General features: G+C 34.7%; 3 protein-coding genes across 4 annotated transcripts; all 3 read left to right on the top strand.

The window, feature by feature from the left end:
* The first annotated feature begins 269 nt into the window (after positions 1–269).
* LOC133879594 (protein NCA1) lies at positions 270–6249 on the top strand. Its single transcript, XM_062318214.1, has 8 exons — positions 270–430; positions 1162–1437; positions 1576–1807; positions 2126–2271; positions 2871–2958; positions 3072–3218; positions 5435–5584; positions 5667–6249. The coding sequence occupies exons 2-8, from the start codon at positions 1175–1177 to the stop codon at positions 5730–5732; spliced, it is 1092 nt and encodes a 363-aa protein (XP_062174198.1). The 5' UTR covers positions 270–430; positions 1162–1174; the 3' UTR covers positions 5733–6249.
* A 679-nt stretch (positions 6250–6928) lies between these two features.
* On the top strand, positions 6929–17066 carry LOC133879593 (CO(2)-response secreted protease-like). The gene is made up of 12 exons (XM_062318213.1): positions 6929–7005; positions 7093–7684; positions 7848–7948; positions 8091–8188; positions 8985–9140; positions 10998–11109; positions 11667–12207; positions 12880–12980; positions 13721–13963; positions 14806–14920; positions 15153–15366; positions 16409–17066. The coding sequence occupies exons 2-12, from the start codon at positions 7598–7600 to the stop codon at positions 16957–16959; spliced, it is 2319 nt and encodes a 772-aa protein (XP_062174197.1). The 5' UTR covers positions 6929–7005; positions 7093–7597; the 3' UTR covers positions 16960–17066.
* Positions 17067–19299: 2233 nt separating this feature from the next.
* Positions 19300–26892, top strand: LOC133879462 (histone-lysine N-methyltransferase, H3 lysine-9 specific SUVH1-like). Of its 2 annotated transcripts, none has more exons than XM_062318033.1 (3): positions 19300–19432; positions 19739–22095; positions 26567–26892. In XM_062318033.1, exon 2 carries the CDS (start codon positions 19963–19965, stop codon positions 22030–22032), a length of 2070 nt encoding a protein of 689 aa, XP_062174017.1. In that variant the 5' UTR covers positions 19300–19432; positions 19739–19962; the 3' UTR covers positions 22033–22095; positions 26567–26892. The 2 variants fall into 2 exon arrangements, with proteins under 2 accessions (XP_062174017.1, XP_062174016.1); XM_062318032.1 differs by having other exon boundaries at positions 19303–19432; positions 19677–22095.
* The last annotated feature ends 989 nt before the right edge of the window (positions 26893–27881 follow it).

Genomic DNA, 27881 nt, shown 5'->3' with positions numbered 1-27881 from the left:
TCGGTTGTAAGGGTATTTTGGTAATTTCACATGAAATTACCAAAATACCCTTGTGTATAATTGAATGAGTCATTTCGAGATACATCATTGTCCGCTCTTAATGTGGTAACTGGCCAGGGACGGAAAAAGCGTAAGAGAATGATTTTTTTTTGTTTTTTAGGAACAAATAAAAAAAATAAAAAATAAAAAATCTGGAAAGTAAAAGACAAAAAGGGACATTTGGAGCTTTTTTAATATAAAATTGAAGGATTTGGTTGGAAAATCAGGATAAAATAATTGAAGTGTGGGGCATCTACGTACCATTCATATTTGCTACTTCCAAGACGGTCTGCTTATTTTGCAGATCACGAAATCAACCCGAAGAAGAAGAAGAAGAGAACAACGACGTCGTGTAGGGCTTCGATTCTCAGGGCTTCAATCCAAAACCCAGGTCTCTCTTCATTTTCATAACTTTGTTTTTCGCTCCTAATCTCAAAAGAACCTTTAATGGACAGCAAATTTATTTATATGTATGTATGTATGTATGTATTGATGGGTAAAAGTAGTTTATTCATGTTTCTTGAGCTGGACCCTTACGAATTGAACTATTTGTGGAAGATAAGGAAGTTGATTGAGAATGAATGAATGAATGAACAAAAGGCACTTTTGTGGCTGTCATTTTAGGGTTGAATTTTGAAGTTGACATGGAAGCTGAAGCTGAGGCTTTGTCTTGTTGATGAGGGTATCTATATATGATTTAAAAAGTGATAACATCACCTCAAATGTAATCTTTACGCGTAGGATTTATTTTTTGGGTTTGGGTAATTCAGGAACTGGAATTGCATTTCTGGGTTCAGGACCCATTTGGTACGTGTGCGAGTTACGAATAAAAAAAATAAGAAAATGATCAGAATTGATGCTTTTTTGATATTGGGTCGGTTGCAATTGCGCAGTTTCTTTCAATCTTGACCTTTGAATGTGTTGGTAAAGGTGGGTGTGATGAAGGAATGAATTATATTTCTGCGTGGTAGGAAGGGAATGTGCTGGTGATAGGATATTGAAATATGATGTATTAATGGGTAGATTTTTCTAGTCGCTTTTTTGATGTTGTGTGTTTATGAAGGACCTCTTTCAAGGATCGTTATTGATCTTTAAAGACTTTCTTTTGTGTTATTGATACAGGGTGTTGACCAAGATGACACCTGTTTGTCCTTTTGTCAAAGCTGCACGTCCTGATGAGACAACTTCGAAAAAACCGAGTGAAAATGTGTGTAAATATCAGCAAGAGACTGAGAGCAAGACTAAGAAGGATGCTGGTGACTCTGCCACGGTTCCTCCAAAGTGCCCATTTGGATATGATTCAGAAACGTTTAAGCTAGGGCCCTTCAGCTGTATCATCTGCCAAGGGCTTCTCTTTGAAAGTAGCAAATGTGTGCCTTGTTCTCATGTTTATTGCAAGTAAGCTAAATATGGGAATTCCTGTTTTAGATTTCTTTCCCCTTATTGATACTTACATCATAATCTTTCTCTTTTCCCCTTTCTGATATATATGTTTTTTGATTTTGTAAAAAAAAAAAAAAAAAAAACTCAAATCAGAGCATGCATATCACGCTTTAAGGACTGTCCAATATGTGGAGCTGATATTGAGAAGATAGAAGCTGATTCAAATCTTCAGGACATGGTTGATCGCTTCATTGAAGGTCATGCTAGAATCAAAAGGTCTAATTCTAATATAGACAAAGAGGAAGCAGTTGGTGAGAAGAAACCAGTCATATATGCAGACGTGTCTTTGGAGAGAGGTGCTTTCTTGGTGCAACAAGCCATGAGGGTGAGTATGTCTTGCTTTCGTATTGTTGCTAAGTTCCCATTCTTATCTACGTGGATAAGTTGGAGCAAGAATAATGTTAAGTATAATAGTATGACAATTTTTTTTTTTTTGGTAAATATGTGATATTTATGTAGAAAGGAAGTTCTTTCACTTAAAAACCCAAACAGTGTATAATAGCATTCATTACTTGAAGTGGCTTTTTTGTGCATTGATCAAGAGGAGTCATTGCTTCAAATTTGAGTAGTTGATATACTTGGTAACATTTTTTTTCCTTCATCCAAGCCAACTATCTTTGGACTGATGGCTTTCCATTTGTAGGCATTTCGTGCCCAGAATGTAGAAAGTGCCAAATCAAGACTCAGTCTATGTGCAGAAGACATCCGAGAACAGTTACAAAGAATGGGCAACACATCAGAGTTGTGTTCACAGCTTGGAGCAGTTCTGGGTATGCTTGGTGACTGCTGGTTCGTCCTTGGTCTTTATCTTTCTTTTTAGTTCATGTAATTTTTTTTTTCCTGGTATGTGTTTGCATTATGGTGGTTTTTGTTGATACTTCTCCTATTTATATAAAGTCTACCTGCACCATGGGAAGTGCTTGAGAATGATGATGATGAGATGTTTTGGACAAGAGGGAAGGTTTTTAATTAGTTATCCTTGGAGGTGGGTAGTAGCTTAGCAACTGACATATATACAAAAGACATCTTAAATGGCTGATTTCAGCTTGGCTGGAGATTGAAAATTTCCTGCCTGTTGCATAGAATTTATATCCTCAAAAAAAAAAAAAAACCCAGAAAAAACAGAAAAAAGTGGCTGGCTGTGTCCCATCCCAGCCACGGCTCAGTCATCTCACAGCTGCTGGGCACGACCCAACCCTGGCTTGGTTGGGTGACACCCCGACCACTTGTCTCTCTCTCTCTTTTAAAAAAGAAAAAAAAATCGATTTGAGAGCTGGGTAACACCCCCAGCCACTATGTTTTTTCATTCTAGTAAGCACTAACAAATGTCTTGATTACTAATGTGTATGTTGGGGTAAGATTATTTTAACTCGTCATATTTATTGCAGTCGTGCACTGGGAGAGGCTGACTCTGCTGTCACTTATTTTGAGGAGAGTGTTGAATTTCTATCAAAATTGCCAATGGATGATCTGGAGGTTATATCATCTTAACGTTTATTATGTGATAATGGCATTATACTGTTTATTTAACCATACTTGTGCTTACTATTGTTGAACTCTTTGTTGTCTTGTTATTTTTCCCTCCACAGATTACACATACACTTTCTGTTTCACTTAATAAAATTGGAGATCTGAAATATTATGATGGAGAACTAGAAGCCGCAAGGTCTCATTATTTTCGGTCGCTAAATGTTCGTCGTGATGCCATCAAGCATCATTCAGATGTTTCGTCCCAGGTCAGCAACCAATATACGCCTATCTCACTTGTTATCATTTACAATGTTTAGTTTGAATTCAGTTACTGAGATAATTGCGACCTTACTGTCTTGTCAAGTTACAGAGTCATATGAAATTACAATTTGGGTTAGTTTTCTTCAATCTATTAGCTCTGGATGGGCTGTTTCTTCAGATCAGAAGTATCAGATTGGACCATAACTGTACATTGTCAATTATATTGACAAGAGTAGGTGCTACATGTCTTAGATATGTTTCATGTATTGACTTGGCTCCAATCAAGCACCCAATTGGGATCTATTGTGATTCTAGCAAGGTTGCATATTATGTGATCTTCTAGTCTACCTTGTGAATGGGAATATTGATCTAAACTAGTGGTCAGGAGTAAAATGACTGCAGTTTATCTAGTGAGTGTTTGTTTACTGAAAAAAGTTATTAATTGTTGAAAGCAATAGTTGACCTGCTGATGTGGAAAACTATTAGTGTTGTTGGGATATTGTTAGAGATGCTTTCGTCCATAGGCAAAAAGACTGCAGAGATTTTGTTGAATGGAGTCCTTTGACTTAAAATAGGTAGCTTTTGAGTTTGCTCCCTGAAGAAAGGCTTGGCCTTTCAAATATTTATTCATCTGCTAACATGTTCACATTTTTATTGGTCAGTTGGTGCTTGGTTTGGACAGGCTGGTAAAGAAGAGGCAGGTTTCTGGAGGAATAGTCAATTACTCAAGTCCTTTTGGAAGTTGTGCAATCTAAGTTGTAGACAAGTGTAGGTTAAGTTTTTCCATCTTCCTCAAACAAATAGATGAGTCATGATGTTAGGGCTGTGTTTAATGCGAGTTTCTGAAAGTATGTTTAGTCAGACTAGAGGTTTGTGGAGATAAACTTGGTTAGCGGATGAGGAGTGTTACAGTTTAGAGAATGGCTTCTATCAGTATAGGAACTATCTTGCTTTTTACCCACTTGCTTGGTGGAAGCTTTGCTACAGTAGTTGATTTGATTATGTGTTATCTTATACGGTTACTGGTGAAATGGTCATAGTAGATTCAGGTGTAGCTGAAGCTATCGAATTGTGGCCATTGTCAAGCGGTTTTATTCTATGCTTTGTTACGGGAACTGGGTTTTTAATTTTTAATTTTTTAGTGTTTTGCATATATTTGATGTGGCACGGTTTACTTTTGCACTTGGTAGCTATTGACTTGCAATTAATTTTTTTTTTTTTTTTTTTTTCGTTGTTGGATCAAAATAGATTGAGTTCCATCTTTGGAACTGTACTGCTTTCTGCATGGATATGGGATGTTTTATAGCTTCATGGTGGAGTCTTGGAAATATACATCAACAATGACTGTGAGGGTCATTCCTATAATTAGGTTAATTGAAGAACTGCAGAAGTCTGACCGAACAGAAATCAGGGAACTGCAGAAGAGAATAGGTTGGCAACTCATTTTACAGGGAGGGTGCTATGAAGATTCTAGTGTGGCATGTGTGTGTCTACATACTATTGGGTCCAATATCATTAGTCAAGGTGGCTTGTATATTCTTCTGTAGGTTGCTGGAGCAAACCATCCAAATTGGCTTTGGAGGTTTTTTATGGAACAGAAGACCAATGCAACTAATTACTTATTTGCATGCGGGTTTTAGCAAAAGTAACCCCTGCACGTCCTTAATGGATTTTGATTCAAAGTTTAGAAATATGAGGTTCTATACCTCTAAGGAACAACTGAGAAAAGTTGATATCAGAAACAATTGTGTTTGAAGAACACTAAAGGGAGAGGTTGTTCAAGATCTGGTAAAAACTACAAGCAATAGAATATTATTAGAAGTGGATAATGATTTGGTTTCACCTTTGTTTTGATGTGATCTTTTTGCTTGGTAGAGTAATAAACCTTCTGTTGACATACATGCGTAGATATATGTGTACATACCTACATGCTGTATAAAGTATGTATTTATACGTGCACATATTCTTATTGTGCTCTTGAATGCATTGTGTTCTGTATTTAGAGATACAGTTATGTTTCTAGAAAAAAGGGAAAGAATCTTAGCAGTTTGTTTCATGTTGAAGTCTGTTAACCATATTTATTCTTCACAAATTTACTACCAAGTAAACTGCAATTTTCCTATGGTCTTTCAATGTTGAAAGTATTGTCTCTAGTAAAAACATTGCAGTTTCTGACTTTCGATCCATGCAACTTTGTAAATCTTGCTTGTTATGATTACAGATTCTAGATGTCGCTGTTTCTCTCGCAAAAGTTGCAGATGTGGACAGGAGCCTAGGAAATGAGGAAGTGGCCGTTGATGGATTTCAAGAAGCCGTAAACTTATTGGAATCTTTGAAATTGAAATCTGAAGATACTGCTCTTGAGCAACGGGTAAGGGTCCCCCCTGCCTTGTCATATAAAAGTCTGGATCCTGAGAAAGTGATTTAAAAATATTGTTTGTTTCCACTTGCAGCGCCTTTCTGTCCTCGAGTTCCTTAAAAACCAACTCACAGAGAAACAGCCTGACACTGCTCAATGAGGTCTGTGTATCCCCACGAGCTTATGTTTGGACTAAATAAGCCCAGTTTAGCAGAGGCATACCCCTGAAGATTTAGAGCTTTCATAGTAGTAGAGATTTCAAGCATTCCAAATGCACGAAGTGGCTGGTGATCAGTTGCCTCATTCTGTTGCAAGCAGTACCTCCTTTAGTCAGTGTCAATCAGTTGCCTTGCAGATGGCCTCTCTATTGTGGAGTGGTTTGTGTGTCTAGATCCGTTCTTTATTGGGTCTGAAGTGCTTCCTGCTGGTGTTAGCTTCCCCATCTTCGAACCCTTGAGGACCGGAAAACACCCTTTTACATCCCTTTTTCTCTCTCGTTTTTGGTGTTGGATGGACAATTTACCTAGTCTTCCATAAGATGTTGTAAGAGAGTGCAATTGTAAGTTTCAATGTGCATTTCTTTCCAATAAACTCAAAACATAAACTTGTTGTATATAGTAACCTTTTGAACTTGGAAAGAGCTCTACTACATGAAGGCACAACTTATTGGTATCAAATATCGATGCATATTGCATAGCCCTAACACTTAAGTTGTTGCCATTAAGATGGTACAAGTCCATTGTGTGAGGCTATAATAAGAAGTCAAAATAAAAAGCGGTTAAGGATCCTCTCTCTTTTTAAGTGAAAGGGAGAGAAATTAGCTTTATAGTTAAGATTTTATTTTGTTGTACCTAAAGATGTAAATAATGTTACGGCATTTAAAATTTTTGAACGATGTAACAATATATTCACCACATGGAAACATATACACCATTTGATTTGTAAAAACTAGTCTCATCTATAAAAGCAAGATTCCTCTTCTGGATGGTGTGTTTAAAATTAGTGCATCTCTGAAAGTACGCACTAATGATAGTTGTTTTGTGAGTGTAATGCAATTACTTTTTGTCCAAACGCATAAAGTAATGTCTTCCCTGAATCCCTATTAGTTTTTGTGCTTGAAAGTCTACACCCCCAACCCTTTTTGATAGAACATTACTGTCTTCAATTCTGTTCCTACTATTATTTTAGCCTATCAATGGAAAAGCACACTCAATCGGCACCTTTCATTACAGTGTCTACATTCTATTGATTTGTGATTGTAGAAAAGCATTGCTTTCACGCTTGAAAGGGACCAAGGCTACCACTTACCAGGGATGTTCTAAACGTAGCATAGGATGGAAATAAGATTGAAGGGATGAGCATGATGTTGAAGTTAACAAATTAACAATACACTTAACTGCATACTGAGTATGCTTGTTAACGTGTTTTGGGAGGTGTTTTTTGTTTTCAGTTTGAAAAAGTGTTATGATGCGATGTAAAGGTGAAAATTGTTTTTATTAATGTATTTGTCTTGAGAACAGAAAACAAAAGTTTAAACAAACATGCCGAGCTTGAAGACCGACAATAGGACTTGAGCTTGAAGTTTAACTTGTTAGTGATGAAAAGCACATGGTATGGCAGCCTATATTCAAAACAAAAACAGAGATGATCATCATCAGCCTTGCAGCCAAACTCATATTGTAGTCAGTACAGCCTTGCAAGGCTGCCAAGCCACCACAATCAAATGAGGAAGCCAAGAATAAAGAAGGTATATAAAAACTAAAATAACGGAAAAGATTAGGGAGAGAATAAAGGGGAAACTAAAGAAAGAAAATTGCACATGTCATTGAAGTAAGGCTTCTTCATTCCCCTCTACTCTTTTCCAAAAGAGAGGTTTGTTGCTTGCATTTCAAGTCTATGAGTAGCTTTTCCCATGAACATGAGAAATGAATACTAAAAACCAAAAAGCAATTAGATAAGTTAAGCAGTGGCATTGGAGACTCGTTTCATTCACTTGTACAAGCTCGACCCCTTATCCTATCTTCCATGGCTTCTCTTCTTCAACTTCTCTGTTTCCTATCAATACACTGTCTTCTCATCTATGCCATCGCCGCATCTAATCAAACTCCCAAGGTAAAATTTGAATTGGGTTTGCATCAAATTACAGTTTCTTAATAGCATTTCTCTCTGTTTTTGCTGCTGATACAAAGATCAATAGACGATTATATTTGGTTTCTTCATCCTTGGCAACTTGCATGTTGACTTGTAGCAGTAAAACTTTGTTGTTCCTTGGCAGCCTTATGTTGTTTACATGGGAAGTTCATCATCAAAGAGTGATGGAGATGTTCAAGTTTCAGAATCAGCTCATTTGCAATTATTGTCCTCCATTATTCCAAGGTTATCATCATCATCATCATCAATAATGTTGTACTTTTTATTATTATTATTATTGATTTTACACCATCATTATTGAAATTGTTATTTTCGTTTTTTATTGCAATATTCTACCTACAAGTTTTAACTTTTTTCTTCTCTGCAGTGAAGAGAGTGGGAGAATATCTTTAATCCACCATTATCATCATGCTTTTAGAGGGTTCTCTGCCATGCTTACTGAGAATGAAGCCTCTATCTTATCTGGTAATTATTATTATTTTTTTTTTAATGCTTTTCCGCTTTTTATAATCTTATAGTAAAGACAAAATGACATATCTGGATTTGTCTGGTTATTAAAAAATAAGAGCAGCAAGGTTATGATGGTAATTTTGTAAAGGGCATATTTTGTAAGGGCTTTAGCTTGTGTCCTGATTCTATGTATAGGAGTATTGGACGCAAGATAGGGTTATTACGTGTCTCTAATTATTAATATGGTCATTTAATTATGGATTAAGATTTTTTAATTTTTTTTTTATATGTGAAAATGAGTACAATTTAATTTAAAATAATATGTAGGGGCTCGTTTGGGTGTACGATTTTTTTTATTATATTTTATTATTTTGTATTATATTTAAAATTATGAATACCGAGAAAACTTGTTTTTTAAAATTATGTTTGAATCATTTAGAAAATTTGAGACAAAATTATAAAAAGTTGGATAAAATCTGAATAGAATTTGAATTCTAAAAAACAACCCAATTTTTTTTTTGAAATATAATATAATATAATAAAAAAAACAATTGTTACCCAAACAAGATATTTAATATATTTCAAGAACTTCACAATAGAAATTAACTAAGAAATTTAGAGAATCTGAATCCTAACCACCATGGAACTAATAAATAATAATTACTTATATTTCATAATAATGGATGATCAGGCCAAAAATTAGCACCCTTGTTGTATGCTTATTTATTAGCACAGAAATTTCTAATTTATTTTTTTAAGTTGAATTACTGGATAATATATTAATAATATATGAATGGAATTGTGAAAGCAGAGCGTGCTGAGACTGTATCAGTCTTCCCCGATGCTGTTCTTCAACTCCATACAACACGTTCTTGGGATTTCTTGGAAGGGGAATCAAGCATGAGGAGGGCAAGCCCAAGATATAAGCATTTATCAAGTGATGTTATAATTGGGATGATAGACACAGGTAACTTTCACTTGCCTTTTTCTTTTTCTTTTTTTCTTTTTTTTTTTTAAATGAATTAATCATTTTATAACCAAACACTGCAAGTATAATCACTCCAATTAAGACTGGAAACTCACCTAAAGACCAGTATCAACACAAAGCTAACACTAGCCTTATAGCAAATCAAAGAAACAACCCACTAACAACAACAATTACAATTACAACTTCCAGATCTGCATCAGCCGAGTAGTCATGGCTGACCTATCACCCTTCCGTCTAAACAAAAGTCTACTCCTCACTTCCCATTGAATTTGAGCAACAAGAGTTTCTTCTGTCTATGGAGTATTCCCATGACACAAATCATTTCTCAACCTCCACAAATGATAAACAGTAGCCACCAAACACAATTTACATATTAGAACTTGCAAGCTACGGCCTTTGAGAGAGCAAGACCAACTCACAATATCATCCCATTCGGTAAAAGGCTGCTGTACCAAACACAAGGTCATCAATTTTCTCCATATGGGCCGACATAAACTACAATGGAAGAAAAAATGATCTATAGATTCTTGCCCTCCATAACAGAACCTGCATAAAACTTTCACTTGCCTTTTCACTAGAGTTGACAATTTTTTATCTGATTCGTGAATTAGATAAGAAATTAGCGGATTGGAGTTGAGTGGTTTGACTCGTTTAATTAAATGAGTTGGGTTAAGATTGACCTATACAGTCTTATATCCATATCTCGACACACCCAAACACGACACACAAACATAAATTACCGTCCTTACTTTTGAAAATCTTTTGATAACCCCCCAGGCAATTATAGTACCCAGATATTTAATTAGCTTCTGATGATGTTGAAGAAAGTTGTATGATATTTTTTTTTTCTTTCAATAAAGGATTGAAAGAAAAAAAAAAAAAAATCATACAATTTTCCTTTATATATATATAGTTTTTAATTTCTTTTTATGTTTTATTGTAAGTGACACGTGTTATAAATTGTCCATATGGACCAATTTAGCATTTTTTTCTTCCCAAAAATGAAAATTAAATCTTTGAAGGGTAAAATGAGTCATCAACCATACCACGTGTTAATCGGTAATTGATTGTGACATGGACTTATACGTGCATCTAACGGTTTCTGTGAAACAACTATTGGCATAAACCATTTTGGACAAATAGTTTATGAAATCTTTAAAGTACTTTTGATATCAATGATCAGTTTGGTACAACTGCAAACCACGAGAACAAGATAAGTAATTTTCTTTTTATTATATTAAAAAGCCAGTTGATTCAACTTCAATATGGTGACGGGAAAACTACTTTTAGAGAATTTGTGGTACAATCCTTATATGTAGAAGGGTTGCAGTCTTAAACAAGACAAAAGAGAAGAGTGCTATAGGATAAAAAGAGAGAGAGAGAGAGAGAGAGAGAGAGAAGAAAGTGGCTTGATATCTACTTTGTGGTTCATGTTTATGTGTTCAAATTAACTATTTAAATAGAAGAAACTAAAATTTGACTGATTTAAATGAGAATTTTTTTTTTTATTCTCTTATTTTTTTTATTTGAAAATCAACTATTTAATTTATAAGACTCATACCTGGATTCTATATATGTCCTACAAATTCAAGAATTAATAGCATGTTTCGATTTAAATAGCTATTATTTGATTCCATATCCAATGCTTTCACATATTTCAGAGTGTTTTTTTTATTTTCTTTTATTAATTTAACTGTTTTTTAAAAATGTTTTATGTTTTGAATTGTTTGTTAATGTACTTGCCTCGAAAACAAGAAATAAAAGACAAAAATAAATAAATAAATAAATAAAAGCAGCAACTAACGTGATCTCTTTGTTTTTGAATGTGTTGTCAAGGGATATGGCCCGAGTCTCCAAGTTTCAATGACGAGGGAATTGGGAAAATTCCTTCAAGATGGAAAGGAGTTTGCATGGAGGGGCCTGACTTTAAGAAATCCAATTGTAATAGGTAAATCATATATATATATATATATATACTCATATTTCATTGAGTTGATGTGATGCGAACATCAACCATTGGATCAGTCGTTGTAACAAAAAAAAAAAAAAAATTAGAATGTCGGATGTGCACTGCCACATTAGTTCAGTGGAATGTGGATGAAACGAGAGTCTAGTATATAACATTTCTAAAAAATGTATGATTGATGATACTCTTCACACCAATTTTACACCGGCTGAACTGACGTGTTTTAAGTAACTTTTTATGTCAGCCACTTAAAAAAAAAAAAAAAACTTGAAACGCTACGTTAGCCTGCATAAAATGTATGTGAATTGTAGCATTACTTAAAAATGTATAGCTTGAGAGAGAGAGAGAGAGAGAGAAAAAGAAAGACGTGTCTCTTGTGTCGTGTTATAGAACGCATGTTTCAATCCCAACGGTCCGGTTCTAACTAAAACCAAACCCAAGTCAAACCCGACCCTTAATTTGGATGTTGCTTGTTTACTAGGAAAATCTAATCAAATGACAATATATATATTAATTGTTATTTGATTACAATATTGTAGGAAGTTGATCGGAGCAAGATACTACAAAATCCCTCTGATGAAATCGAATGGCAACAACACCAGTCCAGCAAAAGCCTTGGGCTCGCCAAGGGATACTGTAGACCATGGCACGCACACAGCCTCAACAGCAGCCGGCGCGCCGGCTGTCAACGCCAGCTATTACGGCTTAGCACGAGGCACAGCAAAGGGCGGCTCGCCTTCAGCCAGGATAGCTAGCTACAAGGTATGCTCGGAAGATGGCTGCGCCGGTTCCGCCATACTGAAAGCTTTTGATGACGCACTTCAAGACGGCGTAGACATAATATCGCTTTCCGTTGGGATGAACTCATTATTCGAATCGGACTACTTAAACGATCCCATTTCCATTGGAGCTTTTCATGCAGAGCAAATGGGTGTCATGGTTGTCTGCTCTGGAGGGAATGATGGCCCTGATTCTTACACCGTTGTTAATACTGCTCCATGGATCTTTACTGTTGCAGCTTCTAATATTGACAGGGATTTCCAGTCCTCTGTTCTGCTTGGAAATGGGAAGACTTACACAGTAAGATATTTATTTATGAATTACTCATTCCTTATCATGCTTCAATTTTTATTTTTATTTTTAAAAAAACTTCATTTATAATCCTGATATTTCGTCATTTTTGTAATTAAGTATTCAAACTTTAAAAAGTATCAATTTAGGGTATTCATCTTCTTCTTTTTTTTCTTCATTTTTTTTTTTTCAATTTCAACAATTCCTTAAAATTTTCCATTATATCATGTCAAAAATTCTCAAAGATGAGTCTGACATCATGGGAGTGTGTTATGTAAATATCATTTCTTATTCTCAAAATACCCCTCCTTTTTTTATATAAAAAAAATGCAACGATTTAGGTGTTGGTCAAAATTTAACGGAATTTACAAAAATATCAATGCCTGAATCTTTGAAATTTTTTTCTACATTTTGTTAAAAATAAAAAATAAACACAGGGTTGGAAATTTTAATAGGATTTAATGAAAAATTATAACGGACGGTTAAAATTAAATAAATAAATAATTGAAAGATAGATACTTTAAATTTACGCTTTTTAAAGTTTGAGTACTTAGAACACTCCCAATGGCTTAATTGCTAAAGTGATGAAAATCAAATATTATAAGTAAAGTTTATTTATTTATGACAGTCCATTTTTTATTTTTTAATTTTTTAATTTTTAATTTTTACACGTTTTGCTAGGCTTCTGCCATTAACTTCTCAAACCTCAACAAGGGGGAGACATATCTTCTGGCTTTTGGAGAGGATGTTGCTGCTAATTTTACCCCCGTAAATGAAGCAAGGTAATCTTGGATCATTATTCTTTGACTAAATTTTTTGGGGAAACTTCACTGAGGACATGGAGGTGTCTCGGGTTTTATAATGTTAACTTCGAATTATTAAAATTTATAATGTCGGTACATCTCATGTTCATCCCATTTTAATTTTATTCATACGTTAGAATTTTTTTGTTAAATCCTAATAGATGATGCATGCCAAAATATCCCTGTTTTATTTATTTTTTTCTTTTAAAAATAATAAACTAAAAATTTCTTGTTGACCCATGCCGTCGCATACATTTAGGTTTTTTTTTTTTTTTTTGAAAAAAAAAAATTAAGGATAAATTTGTATTTTTATAAATTTTACAGGGGTATAAGAGACATTTTACCTGTTTTTCGGTTTGATTTAACCTTAAACCCTAACAAGATGGAATTAAAAAGAATTAAAACATAGGATACCGACGTTACAAATTTTGATAATTCAATGTCAACGTTATAAAAATCGTGATGCTTCACGGTAAAGCGAAGTTTTCCCATTTCATTATCTTTTGAAAATGCGTACTTATGATCATGATCACGTCGTAAATGATTTCTCACACTTGATTGAACATACACTATAAAAGTATCAAAATTGCCAAATTATATTCATTATATTGAAGCTAAGATAATTAGAAGCCAATTACACCAGTCCTAATATACTCAAATTAAATTTCCTTGTAAATAGCAAAAAATTAAGAAAAAATCCTCTTCAAAATAAACTGCAGAAATTGCCATCCAGGATCGATGGATCCAAAGAAAGCTGCAGGCAAGATTGTTGTTTGTGTTGACGATGACCCAATTACTTCAAGACGAATCAAGAAGTTGGTTGTAGAAGATGTGAAGGCCAAAGGGTTGATTTTTATCAGCGAGACTCAGAGAGGTGTGCCTTTTGATTCAGGCATTTTCCCATTCGCACAAGTTGGCACTATTGAAGGATTGCAGATTCTTAAGTACATTAATTCCACCAGGTAAACTTTTCTTGTGCAGCTTTATTGCATGTCCAGCTGAGATAATACTTAAGAACTTCCCTTCCGTGTGGGTCCGGACAACACGTACGTCGATCATTTTAAGAGAAAACTTCACTTATCATTTATTAATCTTTCATTACTTTTACAATCATATCCTTAAACTTTAAAAACTATCAATTTAATATATCTATCTTTCTTTATTTTTTATTTTTTTTTTCAATTTCACATTTTTGTTAAATCCGGTCAAAATTTCCAAAAATACCCATTTTTTTTTTCTATATTTATAATTTTTTAAAGATTCAAGCATAGATATTTTTGTAAATTTAACGGGCATAGGTATTTTTGCAAATTTCGTTAAATCTTGATCAACGCCTAAATCCATGCAAGTTTTTTTCTCTTTTTTTTCCTAAAAAAAATGAGGGTTATTTAATTTTAGAAATTTTGACACGATTTAATGGAAAATTCTAACGAATGAATAAAATTGAAAAAAATTGAAAGATGGATACGCTAAATTGACACGTTTTAAAGTTTATGGGTATGATTATAAAAGTGATAAAATATCAGCGGTGGTAAGTGAAGTTTTTCCTTATTTTAATTAAAATAAGAGTAAATACCATAGAAAAGATTCAAACCCAAAAGTACATTTACTTTGATACCATGTTAAATCACTATTTATTCCAAAAGTTTAAATTGATAGGAAATAGTGTAAATTTAATCATTTAATTCATGCATTTAACGGTTATTCTAAATGAGAGAGTCGGAGCATTCCTCAAGGAAGAATGCTATAAAACTTGGGGTGTTTCAATCTAGGCACACTCATTTTTCTATTCCTATAAGAACAGGAACCCAAGAGCAACAATCCTTCCAACAGTTGAAGTTTCAAGATACAGACCTGCACCAGTTGTTGCATATTTCTCATCCAGGGGTCCTGCTCAGCTTACAGAAAACATTCTTAAGGTTGTTTCTCTTTCTCATTTACCTTAATTAAGAGATAATTAGCAGATGCTTTCATCCATACATGTGTATTTAACAAGATATATATACTACGTTTTCAATTGGGAAGAAGCCATCCCAATTTGCCATAAGATATATATTTTGCGATTTGCTTCAAAATCGTACTTTTGGTTAGCAAAATTGCAGTCTTACTATCCTACATTTATGATAGTTTAACATTAATTTTTCCATTCAGCCTGATATAATGGCTCCAGGAGTGGCCATTTTAGCTGCCACGATTCCAAAAACTGAACCTGGAAGTGTTCCAATTGGGAAGAAGCCATCCCAATTTGCCATAAGATCTGGAACATCAATGGCTTGCCCGCATGTAACTGGTGCAGCTTCATTGGTCAAGTCAGTGCACCGTGGATGGACTCCTTCCATGATCAAATCAGCACTTATGACAACAGGTACATTTCAAAGGCTAGCTGGAAATCTAGCTACCATGCATGATGTCTCGATCTCTATATGTAGAAATATATATAAAATAACAAAATTTGAAAGAGAAAGAAAGAGAGAGTGGAAGCAGAGAGAGAGAGAGACGTATATCGACTACATCTTGACTGAATTGTATTAAGTATGTTGATCAACCAATGCTTTCGATTTATAGAGAGACTAAGAGTGATGAACAAGTAAACATAAAGTAGACCTAAACTAATTATGGAATGGAATAAACCCTACAAGAAAACACAATAAAATGGTATAAAGTTGTAATCTAGATTTGATTACAATTAAACCTCAATGTGAAATATTCTTACAAGAAAATATGTCAACGTAATATAAAATATAACCAATGTAAAATGAAATAGAGCACTGATAGCTGCACAACAGGTTGTGTATAACTTGTACACAACCACTCACATTGGTGGGATTCACACACTCACATGAGTCCCACCAATGTGAGTTGTTGTGTACAAGTTGTACACAACCTGTTGTGCATGGAGCTTTTCCCTATGAAATATATATTCTAACATTATCAAACAATATTATTGTAGGGTATTGTTGCTTTGATTTAAGTGAACTGAAAAACTCAACAACATGTTACTGAAGAATTTGGCATTTAAAGGCCAGTAGTGTTCTTTTAACAAGAAATTAAGACCATGCTTGTTATAATAGATCCCTTTGATTATTGCCGTGAAGTAGGCCTATATGCGAGTGGTCCGGGTATTCGGGTTGCTAGCTCAACGGGCCTGCCTGCCAGGCCCAACAGTACCCTCCAATGCACTCGTGCAAAAATTGGACAAAGGAGGTTTGTTTTGGAAAGGATGTGGTCGGTGGTCAGGCTTTTGGGCCCTATATATGCTGAGTTATTATCCAAACAATGCTATGAATTTAATTGAATTTAAGAATTCAATAAACCCATCAATTCCACAAGATCGAGTTGATTTGCTTCAAGTCGGTCAATCGACTATATATCAGTTTCATCAACTTGTTGTCTTTCTTATTCTGCAGCAACCGTGTACAACAACATGAGGAAACCTTTGACAAACAGTTCGAACTACACTGCAAATCCACATGACATGGGTGTCGGAGAAATCAACCCACACAGAGCTCTCAATCCAGGACTGGTCTTTGAAACAACAACAAGAGATTATCTCCAATTCCTTTGCTGCTACGGTTATTCAGAGAAAAACATAAGGTCTTTGTTAAACACCAACTTCAACTGCCCAAGGAACTCCATTGAAGAACTCATCTCAAATATCAACTACCCATCTATCTCCATAGGCAAGCTCAGCCGGCATCAAACTGCCAAAACAATCAAAAGAAGTGTCACCAACGTGGGGCTGTCAAACACCTCGTACATTGCTAAACTGCATGCTCCTGCGGGGCTAGTGGTGAGGGTATTTCCCAAGAAGCTTGTTTTTCTTGAGGGTGTGAAAAGGTTGTCCTACAAGGTTTCTTTCTTTGGCAAGGAGGCTCCTGTTGGCTACAATTTTGGGTCTCTTACATGGGTTGATGGCCGACATTCTGTCCGCACTGTGTTTACAGTGAATGTTGAATAGTTTGAGAGAGTGATTATGTTTAATAAAAAAAAAAAAGGTGAAAATTAATTGTATAATTTGGAAATGTTGCATTTTTTTCTTAATTTTTTGGTGAGTTCATATATCTAGCATGCATATCAATAATGGAGTTGGATCAGCTACACGTGGTGTGAAATCTTTGAGCAAATTTTTTTTTTTTAAATGCGTCAAAATCCATTGAGCAATTTTTATTTTCGTTTATTTTAAATGAAAACTCAGCTTTGAATATTATTTTATTAACTAGCTAAAAATTACATTTTTATCTCTCATAATTATTTTACAATAATGATGTGGCAGTCTCAATCAATCATTGGATTGATCATTGTTAAAATAATATATATATATATATATATATATATATATATATATATATATATATAGATATACATACACACACAAAGGTTAGGATCGATTGTGAGATAATTGTAAAAAAATAAATAAATAAGTAATATATATATATATATATATATATATATATATATATATATATATATTTATCCTATTGAGTAATTCTATGCGCAAGACTTCTATTCCTTTCTTATTCTCCCAAATATAATACAACTTTTAAAATTATTATTGAATATTCTATTACCTAACCTTTTTCGTTACTCTTTCAAACATGTTTTCCTAGTTTGCAATGCTCGTAACAAATATTTTATCCCTCGTTGTTTTACCCCTTCTTTATGTGGAATTGATACTATCATTACTGAATTTTCATCGAGCATAATTTAGATTTTTATTATTGGTGTTACGACAACTATCACTTGGAGGGGTAGTTTATATATTTTATACCTATTACTAGTTATAATTGGTTTTAATATTTTCTTAAATCCGTAATTGCTCTGATAGAGCTGGTTACTAGTTATTTTCAACCGGGTAACCGGCCGGCTTTACATCCCTAATTTTTTTCTTCTCTCTTTTGCTTTTTCTTTTTAAAACAAAAGCATTAACAAACAATCTGAAACAGTAAAAATGATTTTCATCTTTATTTTACGTCATAACACTTTCCATATATAAAAAATTTAAAATTGAAATATTTATTATGATCTTGCAAATACAAAAAGATCGAACTGCACCCTTTTAATGAATCACTGTACTACTTAGGGACACTAAACTCATTTAATCTCTTGCTTGATTGGTTGTCAATTAGACACATGTACATCTTCCAATGAGAGTAATAGTAGAGAGTATTTTTTTTATCATCCCAAAGTTGATATGACTTTTAATATCATTATTTGATCAAAATCTAATAGTAATCTATTCCAAATTCAATAATAATTTTAAGAGCCACTTAAATTTGAAAAGATAAAAAGAAAATAAAAAGATAGCTTATTCCTTCTAATTATTAATTTGAAAAAAGAGATGTACCAAATATATATATATATATATATATATATATATATATATAAAGAAGTCATTGCTCTATCAAAAATCGTGCTGTTCTGGCCAGTGTGCTTAATTTTTTTTTTCTATTTACAGTACTTTTTTTTAAAAAAAAAGAAAAAGAAAAATGAGAAGATATCCTAGGGTTTGATAATTATATATGCACGATACCTAAAAAATAATACTCATAATTGGGAATCTTGATAATTGCTTAATATAACCAAATTTGATGCAGGCAAGTTGGGGATTAATATCTATCCATTTAATACATTATTTATCCAAATATACGAATCACAAAACCTTTAAGAGAAATAATTAATTTCTATTTCTGCCCTTATTTCATTCTCATATTTTTGAAAATGTATGGGGTCCACGTGGGTCCTTATATAGGATCATAGATCTAATTGTAATTTTCAAAAGTTAAATATCTACATTTATAAATATTTTCAATAACTACTCATTTACTCTTCTCAAATTATCACTTAATTTGCAATATCTTATCTAAACTTTAAAAGTTACAACGTCCATCCCTTAATTAGTTAATTACCTAGCTCTTTCACTTAACTTAAAGTTAGAAGTTTATCTCGGGTATATATATATATATATATATATATATTCACTTTGGGTCATGGGGACATTACATTTAAGTGAGAGGATTAAGTAGTTTGTAAATGAACATTACAATTTTTTAAAGTTTAGGAAATTAAAAAATAATAATTTTTTTAATTAATTAATTAATTTTTTCATTTGGGGTCACGTGTAAGTGACCATTTTATAGTTGGGATCTAATAAATTATAAAAAGTCTTAATAAAGGGGCCAAAAGGGATTATAAAGTCGTTTGTAAAGGAACATTACAATTTCTTAAAGCTCAGGGAAATATTGTAAATTTAAGTAGTTTACGAGATAAGCGTAATTTCCGACAAAAATATAAATATAAATCAGAGAGAGAAGTATTTAGGCACGGCAAATTTCAGATAGAAATGAGCGAGTTGACAGACAAAGCTCCTTCCATCTCTGTGTCTGTCTCTGCTCACCAGCCCTAACGATGATTTAATCCCAAAACTGCAAAAGGTAAACGATCTTCTAATCTGAACTTTGTCTCGTACTTGGAAACACGTTTGCTTTAGAAAAAAGTCTGCTTTAACTTTGTGATCTGCTAATTATGTCATGCATGTCCATGTTTCCTATTCCAATTCCAAATCATGCTTCATCTGCTTCTTCCCTTTTGAGTTTTAGTTTGCTAATTTCTGCTCAGAGTGTAAATTTTTTTTTTCTTTTCATAATGGGTAACACTGTTTGTACTCTCTTGTCACAGAAGTTACAGCTTTTAGGCCCAAATCTCTGTTCTTACATGAAATAGAGTTGGGTGTTTTTCAGGTTTTGGAGAAATGGTTGTTTTTAAGGTTTGGAGGAGATGGTTGTGAAACTTTGAGAGTTGTGTTGTTTGGTTAAAAGGGTTTGCAGTGGAAGAAGGAGGAGGTTGGGAAATAGGGTTTTTGAATTAGATAATTTTGAAGGAAGAACAGGTTAATTTTTAGATTTGGATGATAAGGCTGGGAGACTTTGCATAGTTTGCTGTTTGTTTGAAAGGGCTTTTTGGAATGGAAGGAGGGTCAGGTTACAACTCTGTTCCTTCTTCAACCTCTTCTGATAAGTCCAGAGTTTTGGATGTGAAGCCTTTGCGTTGTTTGAAACCAGTGTTCTCAAGTACGCCTCAAGGTTCTCCCTTTGTGTGTGCCCCGCCCAATGGCCCTTTCCCTCCTGGGTTTACGCCATTTTACCCATTTAGTGTGCAACAAGGATCTCAAGCCTCACCTGATCTCAACCACCAGAATCCTGCCCCAATGCAGACGCCAGTGGGTCATATGCCGGCTCCACTTCGGGCATTCCGAAGCCAGCAACCATCTGAATTCTCGGGGTCCTTTAATGGAGACGCTGGGAATGATGATGGTTATTCTAGTGGTAAAAAACGTGCGGGTCCTCACTTGCGTGGCTCCAACTCATACCAAAAGAAAAAGAATAAATCTGCTCTCTCTGTTGTTGCTAGCAAAGGGGCTGGTACAAGTTTTGTTGTTGATATTAGTCCAGTACTAAGGGATGACGGTAACAGGGAAGTGTATAATCTGGTGCTTATGAGATTTGATGCGATTCGGAGGAGGCTCAGCCAGATTGAAGATGCCAAGGAGAGAAGCACTGGGATTAAGCGTGCAGATTTAAAAGCTGGGAATATTTTGATGAGCAAAGGGATCCGGACGAACATGAGGAGGAGGATTGGAGCTCTGCCTGGAGTTGAGATTGGGGACATCTTCTTTTTTCGTCTTGAATTGTGTGTGGTGGGACTACATGCTCAGTCTATGGGTGGAATTGACTATATGGTTCTCAAGGATGATATGGAAGAAGAGCCAGTGGCTCTGAGCATTGTTTCATCTGAAGGATATGATGATGATGCAGATGATGGGAATGTTCTGATTTATAGTGGTCAGGGTGGGAATTTTGGAAAGAAAGACAAACAGGCATCTGATCAGAAGCTTGAAAGGGGTAACCTCGCTTTGGAGAGAAGCTTTCGTCGGGGCAATGAGATAAGAGTCATTCGGGGTATCAAAGATGCTGTTAATCCATCATCAAAGATCTATGTCTATGATGGCCTTTACAAAATCCAGGAGTCGTGGTCTGAGAGCAAATCTGGTTGCAATATATTCAAGTACAAATTTGTGAGGATGCCAGGGCAGCCTGGTGCCTTTTCCATTTGGAGATCAATTCAGAAGTGGAAGGAAGGCTTCTCTTCAAGGGGTGGACTTATTCTTCCAGACTTGACTTCTGGGGCCGAAAATACACCTGTTTCACTTGTAAATGATGTTGATGAAGAGAAGGGCCCTGCTTATTTCACTTATTTTCCCACTCTCAAGTATTCAAAATCATTCAACTTAGCACAGCCTTCGTTTGGTTGTAACTGCCGTAATGCATGCCAACCAGGTGATCCCAACTGCTCTTGTGTTACGAATAATGGAGGTGATTTTCCATATACCACCAACGGGATTCTTGTGAGCAGAAAGCCTTTGATATATGAATGTGGTCCTACATGTCCTTGCTTTCCCAACTGCAAAAACAGAGTGTCCCAGATGCCTTTGAAAGTTCACTTGGAAGTATTTAAAACGACGGATAGGGGTTGGGGCCTGCGGTCATGGGATCCTATTCGTGCTGGTACTTTTATATGTGAGTATGCAGGTGAAGTTATTGACAAAGCTAAGGTAAAGCCAGGTGGGGAGGAAGGTGAAAATGATGAGTTTGTTTTTGATACAACCCGTGTTTATGATTCATTCAAGTGGAATTATGAACCCGGGTTATTGGATGAGGAAAGATCTAATGATTCTGATGAGAATTACGAAATTGCATCTCCCCTAGTCATAAGTGCCAAGCATGTCGGAAATGTAGCACGATTTATGAATCATAGCTGCTCACCAAGTGTTTTCTGGCAACCAGTTTTATATGAACACAATAATCAATCCTTTCTTCATATTGCATTTTTTGCAATTAGACATATACCCCCTATGACAGAGTTGACTTATGATTATGGGGTTGCCCGCTCTAATGAGGCTGAGGGTAACATCACACTCAATAGGAAAAAGAAATGCTTATGTGGATCATCAAACTGCCGTGGTTATTTTGGTTAGTGTTTTAAGGTATGCATGCCAGCAGAAAAGCATGGTGCCGGCAAACATGGTCCTGGCTAAAAGGTTTGGATTCTCCCTCTTATGTACATGTTATCATGACTGCTAATAAAATGTTTGAATATTCAAGCTGATGATCTCTTTAATTTAGTAAACGACATGTTTGCATATTTTACTTCCTTGTCTTTAATTTTCTTTTTATATTAGAAACTTGTTTCATTCTGAATATAAAAGTATATGGGAACAATAGGTAAGACATAGTAACAAGTCCTGAAAATTGAAGGTTTTTTGAATTGTTAGTTTGCTTAGTTTTCTTCTTAATTGCTTCGGTTAGAAACTTAAATTTCCTCAACATTCTTTATAATGGTGTTATGTCCTGCATGCTGGAGGAAAAACAATTGATGGATCTTGTATAAAACAGTTCCATTCTTCAGTAGCCGAATTTCTGTACAATATCCATAAAATGATATTGAGTGAATGCTATTTTTGTTATGTGGACAAACAAATAACTGCTAATGTTTGATGATCAAATGAACTGAAATGTGGTTCAGTAATTGTTTGATTGTACATTGCTGCTACTGCAAGGAGGGAAAAAACCCCATTAGACCTTTGTTCTAATCTATTTGCTGGGGTGACCTCTGCTGGTCTAATAAATTTTAACAGTTATTCTATGTTGCATTCATTGTATCTTGATCTAATTCTTTGTTGTATCCACTGCATCTTGATCTTTCATGTTCATCCAGTTCATCATTTTCTCCCCCCACAGGGCCCCCCAGTACAATCCTTCTTTAGTCAAGCTGGCCATTACCCTTTCGCACTCCCACTTCTCCCTCTCCAAGTAGTTTTGGAATGAAGCCTTTCGGTACCTACATTTTGGGGGCTTTCTGATCTTACTTATGCTTCTCTGTTTTGGAGGGTCGGCATGAGTTAGGCTGCTGTAGCACATCTTCTTGCCAAACTTTTTAGGGCTAGGGTCTTGGAGGTTAGATTCTTCTTGGTTGTGCCATATGGATGGATACTAGAAAAAGAAATAAACGGCATCTTGATGGTATCAGTACTTGAAGGTGTTAAATTTATCTTGTCCAACACAAACCTCTTGGATGCCATTAAAAGTGCATGGACTTCATTTGGGAAACTTGGTCAAATAAACAATTGGGAATTTGTAGTCTGAAACTGAGTTTCTCTTACTGTTATGGTAGGTTTTGTGGATCTTTTAGAATTATTCCTTGTACTCAATTTTACCTTTCAATTTTTCGAAGGTATTGGGGGGTGTTTTCTAGTCTTGCCATATTAGATAATGGCATGACTTGCGGTGTGGGGATTAGGCCATTAAGAAAGCCTTTCTGGATTTATATAATATTGCTTGCGCTAAGGATGCCTTTGTAGCATATTATTTGGAGCTTTCTAGTAGCTCCCATAAGTGGGACATAAGCTTTATTAGAGCCGCTCATTATTGGGAGGTGGATGTCTTTGCTTTGTTTTTTAAATTATTATACTCCCTTAGATTGAGACGGGGAGATGAAGATAAATTTTGTTGGCCCCCCCTCCAAAGAAAGGGTTGTTCGATGTTAGATCTTGTACAATGTCCTTGTCCCTCATGATTGCACTTCCTCCCCTTAGAAGAGTGTTTGACGGATAAAGATTCCCTTGAGAGCGGCTTTCTTTGCTTGGTTGGCCGCTTTTGAGAAGATCCTCACCATGTATAACCTAAAGAAGCAGCATGTCATTGTGGTTCATTGGTGCTGCAAGTATAATAGCAGTGGGGAGTATGCGGATTATCTTCTTCTCTATTGTGAGGTTGCTAGTGCCTTACGGAGTACTTTCTTCAGTTGTGTTGGGAGGACTGCAGGAGGACGGTGGTGGAGATAAAAGTCTATTTTCTTCAATATTCTTCGCATTTGGACAGCTGTGTTTGGCATGATTTTCTTGATCTTGTCTTTTTCTAATTAGGTATTTCTTTTGTATACTTCATATGTACCTGGGTTCCACCTTTGATGCTTTTAATGATATTTCGATTATTTACTTATAAAAAATAAAAATAAAAAGGATATTTCGATTATTTGAAAAGAAAAAAAAAAAATTCGAAGGTGCTGTTCTTATTCATGTTGTTAAGAATTTGGCTTCTCTCTCTCTCCCCAACAGGTAAATTAAGCAAAACATGACTGGAGGACAAGCATAATTGTGTCCAAAGATATTAATGGTCTAAAAGTAGGTAGAAGCTTTGACCATAATGCTGGAAGTGAACACAACTTTTGAATACGAATGAATCATGTTTTGGGTTTGAGGGCTCGGGCTTCTTGCTTGTTTGGAGCATCTTGTGCATACTGTCTTTGTACTTAGGGGCGCCTTACGCTTTTTAATAAATTATTATTTATAAAAAAAAAAATCATGTCCCTTCCTTTGCTTATTCGATACTGGTTCCCGATCTACTTCTCCAATGCCCAAAGTAGACCTTTGCACGTGGTGGAGTCATGCCTCTTCCCTTTTTTCTTCTTTCATCTTTGAAAACTACTACTGTTATTTTTTAACCGTAAGCATATTCATTCTTATATGCATATACATATGTACATACATATATGTTTTTATGTATGTATTTCTTTATGTCTTTGTTGGTGGAAACCACATGTTTTTAAATACAGTGAGTTTTTTTGGAATTAGAATGGCAACATTAAAATATTTTAAAAAATGACAACATTCAAGATTTGAAACTGCTCAGTTTTCTCACTAGAAGTAGAATTGATAGTGCGCTTGGTTATATAATTATCTGTGTCATTAGAGGATAGAATCTCCAGCAACTAATTATATACAGTGTAGGAAAACTGACAGTTTGGGACTTGCTTGTGAGTTGCAAGAAGGAAGTTATGTTGTTTGGAGCAAATTTACCTGGAATGTGGTGTGTTTGGGTTCATGTTACGGGTTCAATGATCTAATAAGATCCTATACTTGGTACACCCTATGTTGGGACTAGGCTTTTTGTTTCACTATTTGGATTCATGATTCATGTCAAAAAGCTTATTTTGGTCACTTCCATATGATTTGCATGTGTATGCACATGCGCGCACACATAAACATAGTCTATTATGTATGTACGCACACGTGAATGTACATGCACATAAAATTTCAATGAAAGTCCTTATCGTCTTTTTTCTTTTTTATGTTTTCCATATGTTATTTCTTTTAGATGAATGCTAGATACTATATTTTTATTCCACAATTATTCCACAATGCTGATGTCACAACCCTAACCAACTCTTGGATCAGTCTTTACTAAAAAAAAACAAAGAAAAAAAATCAACTAACTTGGTTGAGACTGTCACATCAACATTGTGGGATAATTGTGAGATAAAAATATAATTTCTAGTATTACTCTTTCTTTTATATAAAGTTTTAATCATATCCCTTTATCCATCCATGATGAACAAATACAGTACATTTAGATAGCTAGTTTTGTGGAATCAGAATGTGAAATTACCACGAATTGGGGTGCATGATTCGGTTTGCAGTTCCTAGGGTGGGTAGGAGAATCCGGTAACTCTGGTTTGGAAAGAGCTCCCTTTAGTAGGCTTAGGGGATGCAGGTCCGTGAATTAGGTGTGCATGCAGCATCAATTTACCGGATGTCTGTGCTTTGTCAATTGTAGAGAAATGAAGAGCCTTGATCTAGCAAGACTTAATTTAAAGCTGCTGAGAGGCTTGATCTTAGCGCTTTCGTAAAAAGATCGTTGTCCCAGAATTGTTTTTTAAAAATCCCACTTCTTGTGATTAAGGCATCTAATTTTGGCTTTAGAGAGATGGGTCTATTCTTGCAAGTCTATAAGATTTTGCAATGCTTGTCAGATTTGATGGATCCATTTTTGCAATTCATGGATGCTTGTTTGGAGCAATCACTGAAGTCAAGGAGCCCTTTCTTGGCTGAGTGAGCATTGCCTGACTAATTAAATGGATTTGGGTGGTGTAATAAGTATGATAGATTACCATAGTGATATATTTTAAGACGAGATTCAAGGTTTAACATGATAATAGTTTTCCATAGGTTAAAAGCTAATGATCCAAGACTGCAAGTCTAGTGGCCATGAAATATCTTCTACTTGCATACTGGCATTAATCCTCTTTCCGGGTGTTCCATGGTTTGTGCATTTAAGGAAGAATTGATCATATGCCATGGAACTTACAGCATAATACAAAGATGAAGTATCCCCTTGTCAGGTTCCATTCAACAAATGTTAAAATTGTTTGATTGGGTCGAAATTTGATTGCATAATCTCTCTCTCTCTCTCTCTCTCTCTAAGTTTTAAGATACCCCTGGTAATTGAGGTATTCCATTTTTTAGAATCTTGCTACATTTCTTTATGTTGGTAAATACTCATCAACATCAACAGTATGATTGTTAATTGGAAGTAAGCATTTCTCATTAACTTGTTTTTCATCTGTGAATAGGAGTCATTGAAATTTGTATAAATGGCTTCTGTCGAATATGTTATAATGCTTTACATCATTTACCTCTATCATGTTTCTCACTTGCTTTTCCACTTTTACAGTGTAACAGCAACACTGGTGAGGGTTAACAACATGCTTGTCTGGGGTCAGTTCCAGCCAAAGCTCATGTTAAGTGGCCCTGCATTTTCCTTTTTGCAACCCAGTTTGTAGCTAGTAAAAATATTTGCTGTAAGGTTTATCCTCCAGGATTAGTGGTGCTTTGCTTTCAAATCGTGTATGATTTCACTAGTGAAGTTCCTTTTTGGTTCATATAGGATTATCAATCCAAGTAGAATGGCCATGGCTGTCACCCTCTATAAACTTCCTTTGTAGTATCTGTAACTTTTGTCATGTGATCTAACTTTTGACTAAGAAGTCTGTTGTTGTAGCTCTACTTGCAAAAGCTTGTCCATCATGTGATTACAACGGCATTTGGCAAGATCAGAGAATGAACCATTTTACATGCTGAGGATTAAGTCCACATTAATACATGTATATATATACATGATTATATTTTGCAATAGAAGACAGTGGTGTACACCTCAAATAGCAGGTTATGCAGAATTAAGTCAATTGGGGCTTGGATTAAAAGTTCTCTAATCATTTGATGAAAGAAAATAGCAAGCCTCCGGGCGATTAATTTCTTATTTAACTCGGCGAATTGCCGAATCCATCCTATCCTTTTTCACCTAAAAGGAAATGATAAATGTTAGAAACTATTTTTTTTTCTTATAGTATTGATATGACAGTTTTAACTAATATATATATTAATTTAAATGAGGGTTGTAACTGTTATATCAGTATTGTGAGATAAAAATGTAGTTTTTAGATTCAAGAGAAATATGTTACCTAGTAAGGGCCAAGGGGGCACTGGAAAATGCAAATTGGAGCGCATTCTTTTTTGAAGTGTTGGTTCCTAGGTTTTAGAAAGTATTTTTTTATTTTGGTTTGAAAAAGTGTTTTTTAATTTTACTTGTTTGATAATGATTTGGAAAACATAGAAGTGTTTTTAAAATTGTTATCACGTGAGGCCATAATTTCTCATTTAATTTTTTTAAGCTCTCAACCTTAGACCAGCAGAAAAGAAATAAATAAAGATCGAGAAAGTGTAAAGGTCAAACTAAAAAAAAAATAATAATAATAATAATAAAATAAAATTAACAAGAATGTAGGGGAGTTAACAAATAAGTTTATGACAAAGAAGAATAAAAGTAAAATATCTAAATCCATGACAAAGATATAAATTAATGCTCCGTTTGTTTTAATGTAAGATGTTTTTCATTGTAAAATATATTTAATAAAATCATTTTTTAGAAAAAAAATAATTTTTCTGAAAATATTTTTCGGCATTTGACTCGTACGAAAAAATTATCAATG

The sequence above is a fragment of the Alnus glutinosa genome, chromosome 10 (assembly GCF_958979055.1).
Source record: "Alnus glutinosa chromosome 10, dhAlnGlut1.1, whole genome shotgun sequence".
Taxonomy (NCBI): domain Eukaryota; kingdom Viridiplantae; phylum Streptophyta; class Magnoliopsida; order Fagales; family Betulaceae; genus Alnus; species Alnus glutinosa.
Note: the sequence above shows the minus strand (reverse complement) of the source record. Positions and strands in the feature narration are given on the sequence as shown.

Excerpts from the sequence above, each read along its gene's own strand:
- LOC133879594 (XM_062318214.1), top strand. The coding sequence starts at position 1,175 with ATGACACCTGTTTGTCCTTTTGTCAAAGCTGCACGTCCTGATGAGACA. Across the intron at positions 2,272-2,870 it reads GGTATGCTTGGTGACTGCTG|TCGTGCACTGGGAGAGGCTG; the intron begins GTTCGTCCTTGG and ends TATTTATTGCAG. Across the intron at positions 3,219-5,434 it reads ATTCAGATGTTTCGTCCCAG|ATTCTAGATGTCGCTGTTTC; the intron begins GTCAGCAACCAA and ends TTATGATTACAG.
- LOC133879593 (XM_062318213.1), top strand. The coding sequence starts at position 7,598 with ATGGCTTCTCTTCTTCAACTTCTCTGTTTCCTATCAATACACTGTCTT. Across the intron at positions 7,685-7,847 it reads CATCTAATCAAACTCCCAAG|CCTTATGTTGTTTACATGGG; the intron begins GTAAAATTTGAA and ends GTTCCTTGGCAG. Across the intron at positions 13,964-14,805 it reads AAGTACATTAATTCCACCAG|GAACCCAAGAGCAACAATCC; the intron begins GTAAACTTTTCT and ends CTATAAGAACAG.
- LOC133879462 (XM_062318033.1), top strand. The coding sequence starts at position 19,963 with ATGGAAGGAGGGTCAGGTTACAACTCTGTTCCTTCTTCAACCTCTTCT.